Raw genomic sequence first — 16,003 nt, 5'->3', positions numbered from 1 at the left:
TGTGGAGGAGATGTTGCTGCCAATTCAAAATGAGTGAGGTCTGCAAGTGAGGAAATCGAGGATCCAATGGATTATGCCACCTTAATTATTAGTCCCATTCCCACTCTGACCTCTCGTGGATCTACATTGCCAGAACAATATCCAATAGAAGCTGAAGAAATAAATCGGACTTATTCTTCTACCAGAGCATGGTACAGCCAGTTTGGACTTCATTGTGAATTTAACAGTTTCCGATTACTGTAGGTATGCCTGCAAAACACTTGTTACTTTTTAAGGACCCTATTGCAGACATTTATTCTGTTCTCTTGATTTCTTCTCCTGTCTGAAATTTTAACTTTTTTTCACTTCAGCATGTTTGATGAAGAGGCCTTGATCTCAGCTTCTGATCTCCCCTTTCTCTCTCTCAAACCTCTTCCAACTCTACAGTCCTCAGAGAACTTTTGAGTTCTTCATTCTCTGGCCTTTTGTAAATCCATACTCTTTCATCAGCTATTAAGGACTGAATATTTGTAATCCCCTGAGTAACCTTGTTTGGACACTTTCTCCATGGTCCTTTGTAAAACCCACATGTGAATGAAATGTTAGTTATCCTCTTGATAGCTGCCTTATCTTACAAAAGATTTTCCTTTGAAAATATTTTTGTGAAGCACTTTATCCTGCTTTATGTTTTAATGCATGTTGTTATTTCTATTTAAGCAAACATGCTGTGTTCTTATGTTCCTCAATGGAAGTTGCAATGCTCATAAATAGTAGGAATGAAGATGCAAGGAGAGACAAAAGGAGTTGGGTCATTTTTGTATATTCATATATAACTTAAAGCATAAAGACTGAGAATTACAATTGCCATCAATAGTGGTTGGTGAAATTCCAGCTATTTGCTCTCAGTAGCTTCCTGCACTTGATGTGAAAATGACTGATATTTGTTCGTGGATTATAGGTAATTCTAACCAGAGTTCTGTTCTGAAATACATTTATTGACGCAATAAGTCTAAAATTGATTTAACAGCTTCATGCCTTGTTGAAGGATAGTCTGTAATGGATATTCAACACAATAGTTAGAAGATTTTATATTTTAAAAATTGACTGTACCTTTTATCCATTAGAGAAAATAGTAAACAATTGTCTATATAACATTTAAAATTAATTAATGCTGTGAAATATCTTGATGGACTAAATAAAGCTGCATGATGTCAAAAACCTGTTGTGCTAGATGGCGATTTCAAAATCATGGTTTCATATTTAAAAGCATTTATTTGTCAATATACAGGAGCAAAGATGAAAAATCTTAGCAAGTTTTCTGTTCACAATTTGTTGTTAAATATTTGAGTGTCATTAGCAGCATTAACAGCAGAAAATTAAAGTCTTTCAATTATCATAAAATTTAAACCACTAATTAGGAAAGTAAAGAAAATGATTGTTCATGACACAGTAATTTTCTTAGCATGTAGACTTTCAATTACTGAAAAAGAAAGTTGAACTACATAAAAACAATTGTGTCACAAAATCACATCTCTGTAAGTGTTTAAGTTCTTAAAAGGATAAATCTTTATTACATTACAAAAATTATGATGTTTAATACAGTATTAACACAATTCTGAACTGAAAAATCTAAACTGAAATCAATCTCCTGCAATAAGATATTTCTAGTGTTGGAAATGTGCACATTTACTCTTTATTAATCAACAAATGACTATTTAGTAAATATTATGGTAACAGTGCAATGTACATATGTATGTTGAAATATTGTAACTTTTCATATAGTTACTTCCCAAAATTGAAGGTTTGCAGCCTTCAGCCAATACAAATGATAGTTCTCAACTATGATGTCCAAGACAGTTTTGTAAGAACATGTCAGATGACTCACTTCCAACGTTTCCCTTATCAGGAGGAAATAGTTATTTGCTTGCCTTGGCTGAATATGTACCTTTTACAGAAAGACCAAGCACACAAATGTAACTTTTTATTCCAATATCAACTCGCTCCAGCTACCTAACTGCCATTTTATGTTTTACAAATTGTTTTCTGAATCAGTGGAGCTATTTTATAGTAGATGTGCAAATTCTGCTGTAAAATGGCATAAGTTCATGAAACTCATTTTACTGACCTAGAAAAAAATCTACTTGACTGCAACACATTCAACCTTGATATTCTTCTGCTTGCTTTGTGCAAAAGAACTGGAATCCCAAACTGCCCTTAATCTGAATTCCTGGTGTTGCTGGTATTTGTGACATCTAGGAGGAACTTGCCTTACTTAAATACATGTGAAGGATAGTCCGATCAGTAAAGATAATTAGATTAAAGTGTGCTGATTCACGTCATGTATTAAAATATTCTCAAACACCACTGAACATTTGACTGATGTACTCAGGTCAAATACTCAATACTTTCAGGCAACTAAATTTTCCATCAAAAAGTCCATCACAACCAGTTATGCAAAAAAATTCCCAAGGTGTTGAGGAAAGTCGACATTTCTGAAACTAGATTAATTTTTTCATGCAAATAGATCAATATTACTCTTTTCCATAGATGCTGCCCGGCCTGCTGAGTTCCTCCAGCATTTTGTGAGTGTTGCTTGGATTTCCAACATCTGCAGATTTTCTCTTGTTTGCAATATTATTTACTTTTAGATTATTTACTTGCAGATTTTCTCTTGCTTGCAATATTTCTTACAGTTATATTGCCACTTCTATGGAAAGATATATGGTTTCAATTTTTCAATAATTACTTTCACATCAGTAATTGCAAGAGTACCACTTACATAGTACGAAAACACAAAACTTCAACATGAAAGGGAAAGATTATGTAAGTTTTCAGTAATTCAGCAGGATTGTGTGGCATAATGCTGCAGATTTATGCTATTGCACTCATAGAATATTCGACTCAGGCAGAGGCAGTAAAGGTTTAAAGTTGATCAAATTAGTTCAACAATTATTTTTGATGTATAGTGTCAAGAACAGTAGGATGTGGGTTAAAAGTTGCTCTTATGATTTGGAATTGTCAATAAAAGAAGTACTCAAAAAGTCAGAATTCAAGATCAGGTTCAACAAAAGGCATCAGTATTGCGTTTTGTTCTCTAGGTGGGATCAGCTGAGATTTTATCACAGAAAATGGATCTATTACTCAATAAGTATGTACCCTTATGGCTGATATTACATATGCCTCATAATCATGCTTTAACAGATGGTTTCTTGTTCTTAATCACCATAAGAAGTTTCAGATATACACAAAGAATTCAATTGATTGTTTGAACTTTTGACAAACATCAAAAATAACTTGTCATAATCCAATAAAGAATATGCAGATTTTTGACATAATTCCAAAAGAGCAATCTGAAAGTCTCTTTAATAGTCAGGTTCCATCACTTCATTAATCATCAGAAGCAAATCTGAGAAACATGGTCTTCCCTCAGCTTTCTAGAAAGAAAAATAAAGACACATAAGCATTTTTATTGAAAATTAGTGAATTAAAATTATATTTATTCAGAAACTGCTCTAACAAAATTTATTTCCTCCATAGTCCATTTTAATAGAGCTTTTGCAAAATAGGATGTACAATAAGACAATTTTAGTAGTATAAATACAATCAACCTTAGTTTGTATATTGACTTAATTATTAAATAAAGCCTTAGCCTTGTTCTACCTTTTCAGTCTAAATCTTTGAGACTTTCAAAACCATACTCATTTACCCCAAATCTCATGACACATTCTCTGCAATGCTATGTTCTTACCACATAAGTTACAAATTACACTGAGTTTTTAAAAGTATACATTTGCTTGTAGAAGTAGATGCCATTAGAAAAAGCAAAATTTAGTGTCCTTCACCAATAATCCCTACCTGACTGTCCATTTAATTGGGGAGGTAACAGTCAACTACATTGATGAGTTTAAATTTGTACAAGAGACCAGCGTGGCCAAATATGTCATATTTCCTTCCATGAGGATCAGTGCGCAGATGAGTTTTAGTGACAGCTCAACAGTTTCAATACAGATGCCAGCTTTTTTCTACAGGATTATATTTAAATCTGCAAACTACCTCATACTCCTGGCTCTCAACCAAACAATTTTAATACCAGCTTCACACATCAAAGTTACTGGTGAACGCAGCAGGCCAGGCAGCATCTCTAGGAAGAGGTACAGTCGACATTTCAGGCCAAGACCCTTCGTCAGGACCAATGTGCCTGACGAAGGGTCTCGGCCTGAAACGTTGACTGTACCTCTTCCTAGAGTTGCTGCCTGGTCTGCTGCGTTCACCAGCAACTTTGATGTGTGTTGCTTGAATTTCCAGCATCTGCAGAATTCCTGTTGTTAATGCCAGCTTCATTGTGGTCAGATTCATTATTCTCCTCTAAAGCTTCTTCCCAGCTCTATCCCAATCATAGCCAGGGTATATTCAATAGCGGCTTATCTTTCCAACCTATTGCTTTCAATAATGGCTCTAAACAGGAAGAAGTGCAGGAGATCAGACTTTTAAAAATGGATCTAACTTTGGCTTTCCCTCAGCTACATGCTTCTCCTTGGTGACTATCACTGTTTTTGGAGTCAGTTTCTAATGCGGTTAGTGATGTGACCAGTGATGAACTGCCCCAACTTCACTGTTCTAGGACCATGCTCCCAAATTCTCCTACAAGCCACTCCAATATTTTGTTCTGCACGTATTCTTTTACATTAATCTTAAAACCTTTCACATCCAAGCTGTTAGTCGCCCTTCCTTATCCTCCCATTTGTGAATCATTGTCCAGATTAGTCTCATTAGACCTCTATGAAGCATCTTGGAACATTTTTTTCCACATTAAATATGTTATATAAATACAGCCATAGTTATTCGAAAGCAAAGGGCAAATCAAGTGAATCAGCAAAATCTGATAATTCCAACGTGACAGAACATGGACAGTTCTTCAGCAAACTTGAAGTCACTAGCGTTTATATATTTTGAATGAAATTAACACAAAGTCACTTTATAGACATAAAGTATACACAATGTATATAGGCTATCTTATGTATTTATATTTATTGATTTTTTATTATTGTGTTCTTTATCTTATGTTTTTTGTGCTGCATCAGATCCAGAATAATAATTATTTTGTTCTTTACACCTGTGTACTGGAAATGATATTAATTCAAGATTCAAGATTGTTTAATTTCCTTTGAAGTGCTGTGCTATATTTGATGTAATGTGGATTCCAGTAATTTGGGACACCACATCAGTACATTTTGGCCCAATTAAACAGCTGTCCCAATTAGCCAAATTTCATGGAAATAATTAAAAAGTTATAAAAAAGACAAATCACAGTTTAACCAAGGAACAAATTATGTATTTAAATGAAATACAGAACAAACTACCAATACTACCACAGTACTACAAAACTGCGTATTAGTTATTAATAGTTGCTGGTGGAGGAATTTATCCAGTGCATACTGCTGTGTTCTTTCAATTGACTGTAAATGAACAAAATCAGCACAGACACCTAGTGCAAATAATGGACAGCCTTCATACAATGCTTTTGACAATTGAATCCACCAAATCCTCATTGTCATTGTAACATTCAAGATGATTGTTGATATCTTTAAGTTCTTTGTAGTCCCTAACTTGTTGAAGTGATGAAATAGTTTCATTTTCACTCCTGGCTGTTTATGGCATCTCTAAGTCTGGATGCTTGAAACCACAGTGAGCAAAGCAGTTCTGAATTGCCTTACTGCCTATTTCTCACCAACTGTCCGTAATAAAAGTCACTGCTTTTTGAACACAAATGCATACAACTGACTATTTAAAAACTCTAAGCACAGCGTAGTGTCCAACAGCCACACATGCAACTGACACTAGTTAGAAACTGTTTGGCAAGTCTCCTATCCTATTAAGCAGCATAGTGTCCCGAAAAAATGAAGCAAATCCCGGCTATTTTATTGATTAGTTTTTTTTTTAAAGAGTTGTCCCAAATAAATGGCTGCTCTGATTAACCAATGGCCCTATTAATCTGAATCCACTGTTTCCTTGGAAGATAATAAGTTCTTCTCTTTGCGACAGGAGAACACACATCATAGTACAATAGTCTCAGTTTTATTATTTTGAACATTATTATTGTATATTATTGCACATTGGTAAATTATTGGTATATTATTATTCTGTATTTTAGTTAATATTATTATTACATTTATTATTATTGCTAAGTGTGTTTTTAAATGTGCTGCTGTAATGAAATAATTTCCCACTCAGGAACAATAAAGTACTTATTATTATTATTAATAAAAGCAATTTCAGATCAATCATGGAATTAACATGTTTGTTTCATTTTCACAGTAGACTTTGGACATAGTGTGATCGTCATTCTTTACACTGATCAGTACATTCAGTGGCCCCTTTCTTAAGTACACCAGTACACCTGTTTATTAATACAAATATCTAATCAGTCAATCCTGTGCATCAGTCACTCATTGCATAAAAGTACACAGACATGGTTAAGAGGTTCAGCTGTTGTTCAGACCAAACATCAGAAATGGGAAGAAATGTGATCTACTGACTTGGACTATGAAACGATTATTGGTGGTTTGTGTAATCTCAGAAAATGCTGATCTCCTGGGATTTTCACACACAGCAGTCTCTAGAGTTTACAGAGAATGGTATGAACAACAAAACAAAAAAAAAATCCAGTGAGTGGCAGCTCTGTTGGTGAAAATGCCTTGTTAATATGAGAGGTCAGAGGAGTATGGTCAGACTGGTTCAAGCTGACGGAAAGGCAACAGTAACTCAAATAATCATGTGTTACAACAGTGGAGGGCTGAAGATCATCCCTTAATGCACAATACGTTGAATCTTTAAGTAAATGCGCTGCAACAGCATGAGCATGGTCACTTTACAAGGTCAGGAGAAACTTATAAAGTGGGCACTGAGTGTCATTTGCATGAGAAATTTCACATCATGTTATCCTCAGAGCAGAATTAACACTAGATTCAAAAATTTCAAAATACTCCTGAGAGATTTTCTTGTTCTGTTCTTCTAAAAGCTTCATCAAAAACGCCATAGAAATTTTGTTACATGAACGCTGTAAATTGCTGGAGAATTTTTTGGATGAGTGGAGTATTTTTGCTCTCACTCAGAGTGGTGCTCAGTATGCACTGCATCAGAGCCTGAATAAATCAATGTTTCAGAAATCCACCACTGCTGTAGAAGATATTCCTGGTGTGCTGTCTTGATCTGAGTCGTAATTAAGAAAGCCAGATTCAGGATGCAGGCCAAACACACAAATCTCTTGAACACTAAGCAAAACCAGAAACTTTGTCAAAGGTTATATGCCCTAAAAACACCTTCTTGAATAATTCTCCTGTGAAGCATCTTGGGATGTGTTGTTATATTAATTTTGTGACATAGGTTTAATGCAATTTTCTAATAAAGACAAGAATTATTCACCACTAACATCACTGAATTTAAAAACAATATGGGTAATTTGGTGAGTAATTTCAAAATATCATAAACATTTTCAACTGAAGAAGCAAAAGAAAATGTAACATCACCAACCTCATGCCAACAATGATTCATGATCTCATAAACAGGTTTTGATGCTTGTTTTGGTCGATATAACCGAAAGCCAGATGAAATAAATTCAACTACCTCTGCATTTGTTTTAGTTTCGAATGGCATTTTTCCGTCATTATAAACTTCCCACATCAGAACACCTGCAAATTAAATTTTTAAAAATGTATTTTAAGTTCCTAAGACCAACTTAACTTCGTATCAAATTATCTATATGTCATTACAAAGAAATCAGAATGAATTACTCTGTCAATGTCTACCCTTTTGACAGTGTTACCAAATTGGCTAGATAGATATGTTCTGATTCATATTACATGTAATATAACCCAATATTACATATATTTGTTGGAAGAAATACATGAACCTCTGGGGCAATGCTTTCTACAGAAGCTATTGGAGTCAGGTGTTCCAATTCATGAGATGGGATTGGAGGTGTGAGTTGTAGAAGTGCCCTACCCTATAAAAAAGACAGACCAAGTCAGGATCCTGACAGAGCCTGCTCTTCTCAAGAAAGATCTGTTTATGTGCACCATGCCTCGATCAAAACAACTTTTAGAGGACCTTAGAAGAAGAATTGTAGAGATGCATGAAACTGGAAAAGGCAACAAAAGCACTTCTAAAGATCTGAGTGTTCATCTGTCCATAGTAAGAGAAATGGTCTACAAATGGAGGAAATTCAGTACTTTTGTTACTCTCCTTAGGAGTAGGCATCCTGCAAAGATCACACCAAGAACACAATGTGCAATGCTGAAGAAGGTGAAGAAGAACCCAAGGGTAACATCAAAAGACCTGCATAAGTCTCTAGAACTTGCTAAAGTCTCTGTTCATGTTTTCACTATAAGAAAAACACTGAAAAAGAATGGTGTTCATGGAAGGACACAATGAAGGAACCCACTGCTCTCCAAACGAAACATTGCTGCACATCTCAAGTGTGCAAAAGACCACCTGGGTATTTTACAACTTTTTTACAACAATATTCTGTGGACAGATTAGATAAAAGTAGAACTTATTGGCAGAAATGCATATTGCTATGTTTGGAGGGAAAAGGGCAGTGCACGCCAACATCAAAATCTCATTCCAATTGTGAAGCATGGTGGAAGGAGCATCATGGTTTTGGGCTGCTTTGCTGCCTCAGGGCCAGGACAGCTTGCAATTACTGAGGGAACAATGAATTCAAAGTGGTATCAAGACATTTTACAGGAGGATGTCAGGATAGCAGTCTGTCACCTGAAGCTTAATGGAAGTTGCATAATGAAACAAGGCAATGATCCAACAACAGAATGGTTTAAAAACAAGAAAATTCATGTTTTGGAATGGACCAAGTCGAAGTCCTGGCCTTAACCCTATAGAAATGTTGTGGAAGGACCTGAAGCAAGCAGGTCATGCAAGGAAGTAACCAGTATCCCAGAGTTTTGTAAGGTGGAATGACCTAAAATTCCTCCAAGCCAATGTGCAGGACTGATCAATAGTTACCGGAAATGTCTGGTTGAAGTTATTGCTGTACATGGGGATCACAACAATTACCGAAGGCAAAGGTTCACATATGACATTTTAGGTCATATTTACATAGAAAAAGTGAAAATTCTACAAGGTTCACAAACTCATTAGTACCATTGTAGGTAACCAGAACTGTGTACAATATCCAAATATGGCTCCACCTACATCTTATACAACTTCAACATAACATTCCAACTCCTGTACTCAATAGTCTCATTTATGAAGGCCAATGTGCCAAAATATGTTTATGAACCTATCTACCTGCAATGTTATTTTCAAGGAGTTATGGATCTGAATTCCCAGATCCCTCTTTTCTTCTGCACTCCTCAGTGCCTTACTGTTCACTGTGCAAGTCCTACTCTGGTTTGTCCGCCCAAAGTGCAACACCTCAGACTTGTCTGCATTAAATGCCATCTGCCTTCTTTCAGCCCATTTTCCCAGCTGAGAAAATTTTATCCACGTTATCATCCAGATTATTAACATAGATGACAAACAGTAACAACTGACCCAGCCTGGTCCCTGCAACACACTCGTAGTCACAGGCTTCCAATCAGAGAGGCAACCATCTGCTACCACCCTCTAGCTTCTCCCGCCAAGCCAATGTCTAATCCAATTTACTACTTTATATTGAATGCCAAGTGATTAAACCTACTTGACCAGCCTCCCAAGCGTGACTTTGTCAAAGGCCTTGCTAAACTCTATGTAGCCAATTTCAACTGCCATTCCTTCATCAATTTTCCTGGTAACCTCTTTCAAAAATGTTATAAGATTGGTCAGACACGACCTACCATGCACTAAGCCATGTTGTCTATCTCTAATCAGACACTATCAATTTTTTTATATATCTTGACACTTAGAATACCTTTCCAATCGACTTCATCCTGAATGCCAGTCAAATTAACTTTCTTAACCAGTCTTGAAATTTCTTGAACAAAATAAGATTAGCTCTGCTCCAGCCCTCCAGCACTGTGGCTAAAGATGTTTTAAATGTAGCTGCCAGGGCACTTGCAACTTCTGCACTAGTTTCCTACAAGGTCCTAGTGCCACCTTGTCAGACCTTAGGGTCTTAGTCATCCTAATTTGCATCAAGACAGCAAGCAGCCTCTCTTCTGTAATCCAGATTCAGTCCAGGATCTCACTACTGTTTTGCTTTAGGTCTTTACACTGCGTCCATCTCCCGAGTAAATACAGATGAAAAAAAAATCCATTTACCATCTCCCCCATCTTTTTCAGATTCATACCTAGATGACTTTGCTAATCTTCATGTGGACCAATTTTTTCTCTTTATCTTTTTGCTTCTAATGTATCCCTCATCACCTTGTCTGCCAGAGCACCTTTCTTTTAGTTGTCTGGATTTCCCTCTTAAGTGTTCTCTTGCATTTCTTATACTCCTCTGGTACTTCATTTGTTCCTTGCTGCTTATAACTGCACCGCCACCTTCTTCCTAAGCACGGCCTCAATATTCCCCCAAAACCAAGGTTCTCTCATTTGTGCTCTCAATATTTCACTTTTGAAGGCCTCACTTACCAAGCATCTCCTTGCCAGAAACAACCTATCATAGACTACACCTGCCAAATCCTTTCTGATGCCATCAAAATTGTCTTTCTGCAATTTAGAATATCAACCCAAGGACCAATCCTATCCTTCTTCTTAAATATCTTGAAATTAATGGTATAATATTCTCTAGATCTAAATTGTTCCCCTACGTACACTTTTGTCAACTGCCCTGTCTCATTCCCCAATAGGAGATCCAGTATTGTACTCTTTCTAACTGGACCTCTATACACTGATACATTGACAAACATGTCCACTCCTTTTACAGTCCTAGTCAATACATGGCAGGTTAAAAATAATTTACTATTACAACCTTATTTTTCATGCAACTATTTCCTATCTCTCTACAAATGTGCTCCTCTAAATTCCTCTGACTATTGGATGGTCTAAAATATAATTTCATTAACATGGTCATCCTTTTCTTATTCCTCAGTTCCACCCATATAGCAGTAGACAAGACTGTCTGAGCACATTTTCCCTGACATGTAATGCCACCACTTCCCCTTTAATACTTCCCCTCTATCATGTATAAAACAATACATAAACTCAGAGTCCTGTTCCTCCAACCAAGTCTCACTAATGACTACAATATCATAACTCCATGTTCCGATCCATGCTCTAAGCTTATTTCTCTTACCTACAATACACCTGGCATTGAAATAGACTCACCTCAGAACCTTAGTCCCATCATGATCAACCTTTCTTTTCCTGTCTTTGTATGTAGGTTTAACATCTACTTTCTTGCAACCACTCTACTAGCTGCTCTGACACTCTGGTTCCCATCCCCCTGCAAGTCTGCATAGTATGCATGGACCCTTACCCTTATGTAGATACAGTTCATAGCTAGAGTTAGTTGCTATGGAAACAGGCCCTTTGGCCAAACTGGTCCATATCAATGAAGATGCCCTGCCCCCATCCAAGCTTGTCATATTTGCTATCGCTTGGCCCAAAATCTTCCAATCTGTGTACCTATTCAAGAGTCTTTTAGGAGTTATTATTGCTTCAAGCACTTCCTCTGGCAGCTCATTCAAATACATATCACCTTTGTGTGAAGAAGTTGCCTCTCAAGTTCTTTTTATATCTTTCCCCTCTCATCTTAAAACTATGCTCTCTAGTTGTTAAATTCCACAACCCTGGGAAAAAGACTTGAGTGCATTCACCCTTTCCATACCACAAATAATTTTATATACCCGCTTAAAATCACCTTTCAGTCTCCACACTCCAAGGAATAAAATCTTAGCCTATCTAACCTGCCTCTATAATTCAGTCCCTCATGCCCTGCAGCATTGCTGAAAATACTTTCTGGATTCTTTCTAGTTTATTAACATCTTTCCTATAGCAGTGTGACAAAACTGAACACAATACTCCAAGTGGGGCCTCCCAACATTCTGTAGATCTGCACCATGACCTCTCAACTTTTAGACTCAATGCCCTGATTGGCTAAGGCCAGCATGCCAAAATACTTCTTCACCACTATATCTAACTGTAACATGACTTTCAGAGAACCATGTACATGTATTTTATGGTCCTATTGTTTTACAACACCACCCAGGGCCCTGCCGTTCACTGTGAAAACCCTACCTAGATTTGACTTTCCAAAGTGCCACACCTCCTACTTATCTGAATTAAAATCCATTTGTCATTCCTTGGTACACTTACTCAGATGATCAAGAGCTCCCTGTAATTTTTGATAGCTTCCTTCATTTTCCTCTTAACCAGCTATCTTAGTGTTACCTGCAAACTTAATGACCATATCTTATTCATATAGATGCCATACAACAACATGCCTAACACTGACCGCTGAGGCACAGGAACAAGATCCAGACACAACTCTCCACCAACAACACACACAGCTTATGGCAAAGTCTGCACACCATTTCAGACTTTAAGGCTAAATGCAGTGGTGTTTCCAACATTGCTGCTTCTCTCCCAGATGAGCTAAATCCTTTTTTACTCTCAGTTCGTTGACGCCAACACTGAGCCCCTGAGGAGAGCTGTCGAAGTGATCGACGCCTTAGTCATCTCTGAGGCTGAAGTACGCAGGTGTTTCCAGCGAGTGGACAGTCGCAAGGCTACAGGATCAGATGGCATCCCAGGGCGGGTACTCAGAGTGTGGACATCACAACTGACAAGTGTGTTTACAGACATTTTTAATCTCTCCCTCTCCCAGTGTAGAGTGCCCTCCTGCTTCAAACCATTCACCATTGTTCCTGTACCTAAATAGACCGAGGTAACATGTCTGAACAACTGGCGTCCTATCACACTCACCTCAAAAATAAGGAAATGCTTTGAGAGGCTGTTCAAGGACTACATCTGCAGCATACTGCCACCCACACTGGACACCCTACAATTCACCTACCGACACAACTGATTGGCAGATGATGCAATAGCCACAGCTCTACGTACCGTCCTTACACATCTGGAGAAGGATACATATGTGAGAATGCTGTTCTTGGACTACAGTTCAGCATTCAACACCATAACTCTCTCCAGGCTCGACAAGAGGCTCAGAGACTTCGGCCTTCACCCTGCCTTGTGTAGCTGCATCCTGGACTTCCTGTCAGATTGCTGGCAGATGGTAAGAGTGGGCTCCCTCACCTCTGCCCTCTATACAGGTGCCCCTCACAGTGTCCCAAGCCCCCTCCTTTACTCTCTGTATACCCACAGCTCCAATCTGCTAACTAAATTTGCTGATGATACTACATTGATTGGCCTAATCTCAAATAATAACGAGGCAGCCTACTGAGAAGAAGTCATCACCCTGACATAGTGGTGTCAAGAAAACAACCTCTCCCTCAATGTCACAAAAACAAATAAGCTGGTTGTGGACTACAGGAGAAACGTAGACTGACTAACCCCTATTGACGTCAATGGATCTGGGGATTAGAGGGTGAACAGCTATAAGTTCCTTGGCATACACATCACTGAGGATCTAACGTGGTCTGTACAATACCGGCTGTGTGGTGAAAAAAGCACAATAGCACTTCTTTCACCTCAGACAGTTGAAGAAGTTTGGTATGGGCCCCCAAATCCTAAGAACTTTCTACAGGGGCACAATTGAGAGCATCCTGACTGGTTGCATCACTGCCTGCTATGGGAACTGTACTTCCCTCAATCACAGGACTCTGCAGAGAGTGGAGCAGACAGCCCAGTGCATCTGTAGATGTGAACTTCCCACTATTTAGAATATTTACAAAGACGGGTGTGTAAAAAGGGCCCGAATGATCATTGGGGACCCAAGTCACCCCAACCACAAACTGTTCCAGCTGTTACCATCTAGGAAATAGTACTGCAGCATAAAAGCCAGGACCAACAGGCTCCAGGACAGCTTCTTCCACCAGACCATCAGACTGATTAATTCATGCTGATACAATTGTATTTCTGTGTTATATTGACTGTCCTGTTGTACATGCTATTCATTACAAATTACTATTAATTGTATATTGTACATTTAGATGGAGATGTAACTTAAAGAATTTTTACTTCTCATGTATATGAAGGATGTAAGTAATAAAGTCAATTCAATACAGTAGTCATGGGCTTCCAGTCAAAGAAATAGCCTTCCACTATCACCCTCAGCGTTCTAACATCAAGTCAAGTGTCAGGTCTCTTTGGCTTCTATGCAATCTAACCTTCCTGAGCAGTCTACCATATGGAACCTTATCAAAGGCCCTCCTCTCCCCCTTATCAACCAGGCCTTTATCGGCTTTCTTGACCACATCATCAAAAACTCAAATCAAGTTCTTAAAATATGATCTCTCACACACAAAGACATGCTAACTATCTTTAATCAACCCCAGCCTCTCCAGATGCATGTGTAACTTATTCACAGTATCCTCTCCATTTACTTACCCACCACAGATGCTATTATCTACAGATCCCACATTTTTCTTTGCTGCCTTTCCTAAATAAAGGCAAAAGACTCACTACCCTCCAGTCTTCTGACTCTTCACCAGTGGCTAACGATGATGCAAGTATCTCAGTCAGGGTGCCAATTTCTTCTCTAGCCTCCAACAGTGTTCTTGGACATACCTGATTAGGCCCTGGGGAATTTTCTCCCTTCATACTTTTTAAGAAATCCAACACTTTCCGCACTGTAATGCAAATTATCTGCAAATTTCCCCATTTACTTTTCCTAATACTGAAGTCTTCTGTCTTTTTCCAGGTTCCAAAATCTTCACATCTTTCTCCATATCCTGACTTGAAAGGCAGGATATTCCAAACTTGTCAACTTGTGCCTCATGAGAAACTCGAGGCAGATAACACTCCTCCAAAATGTAAAAAAAATTGGAAAGCCACCATTAAGTGCAAAAACATACAGTAGCTATAATTGATGGACAATGCATTTACCTCAATTGTGAAACAATGAAATTTTTTTAAATGATATTGATATCAAGTACCATAAATAACTTATGTCAACTGATAATTCTACTTGCAAAACAGCAGCAATTTTCACACATTGAAAGAACACTGTGACAGTATGTTGCACGGAGTGTTAAAAAGAGTGTGAGAAAGAACAGAGCTGGGTTGAGAAGTTGTCAATCCTGCTACGAATTGTGGTCAGATTGAAATTGATTTTTTTATGTATTCTTATTTCAACCTCTAGAATGCTGCATAAATATTTTGTTTTTGATTCATTTTTGGGATCTGAGCATTGATGAGTTTGCTGTGTATCCCTAAATGCCATGCAGGAAGAAGTAATGGGCTATCTTGTTGAACAGCTGCAGCTCTTCTGGTAAAGAAGCTCCCACAGTGTTGCATGGAGTTTCAAGGTTTAGGCAAAGCAACATGAAAGGACCAGTATTAATTTTCTAAATCAGGGTAGTACGCAACTTGAAGGTGAACCTGCAGGTGGTAGTGTTCAATGCACCTGCTGCTCTTTGTGGTGAAAGTTACAAGGTTGGGACAAGGCTCTCAGAGTAAATTTGCATTGTTAGAGATATGACAAATGGAACACGTTTAAGTAGTATCCGTTTAGATTAAATTTTCTTACCAAATGACCAAACATCCGATTTACTGCTGAATTTAGAGTAATGTAGCACCTCAGGGGGAGACCATTTCACTGGAAACTTAGCACCCGAAGAACCAGTGTACTGATCATCCAAGACATATCTGAAGATGATGCAAATGAATAAAATTATATTATTGATTTCATAACAAAAAGAGGTTATTTGATTCATCACATGTAAATTGGTGCTATTGATTTCAATCCATTCTCTCCTTTGCTGCTCCATACTCAATGTTTAGCATATATCCAATTATTAATTATTATTGTTTATTATTATTAATTATTAATTCAAATCATTATCAGCATACCAACAGTGGCTCATATGAATGTTGTATATTGTATGAATGCACAAAAAATATACTAATTTTCCTTTTAATATATTCAGTTTAATTCTAATATTTCTTGTGACATATTGCTTAA

At 37.5% G+C, this 16,003-nt stretch overlaps 1 protein-coding gene across 4 annotated transcripts in view; it reads right to left on the bottom strand.

Moving 5' to 3' along the window:
- Positions 1 to 1,131: 1,131 nt before the first annotated feature.
- The window catches only part of tec (tec protein tyrosine kinase), a 161,749-nt gene continuing 146,877 nt past the window's right edge, over positions 1,132 to 16,003 (bottom strand). For all 4 annotated transcript variants that reach the window (XM_072252748.1, XM_072252747.1, XM_072252750.1 and 1 more), the window contains 3 exons: positions 15,569 to 15,687; positions 7,510 to 7,667; positions 1,132 to 3,413 (listed from right to left, as the gene is read on the bottom strand). In XM_072252748.1, the coding sequence (XP_072108849.1) occupies positions 3,342 to 3,413; positions 7,510 to 7,667; positions 15,569 to 15,687 (349 nt within the window). In that variant the 3' untranslated portion in view covers positions 1,132 to 3,341. The remainder of the gene's footprint in view (positions 3,414 to 7,509; positions 7,668 to 15,568; positions 15,688 to 16,003) is intronic.

This window comes from Mobula birostris, chromosome 3, assembly GCF_030028105.1.
Source record: "Mobula birostris isolate sMobBir1 chromosome 3, sMobBir1.hap1, whole genome shotgun sequence".
Lineage (NCBI taxonomy): Eukaryota > Metazoa > Chordata > Chondrichthyes > Myliobatiformes > Myliobatidae > Mobula > Mobula birostris.
Note: the sequence above shows the minus strand (reverse complement) of the source record. Positions and strands in the feature narration are given on the sequence as shown.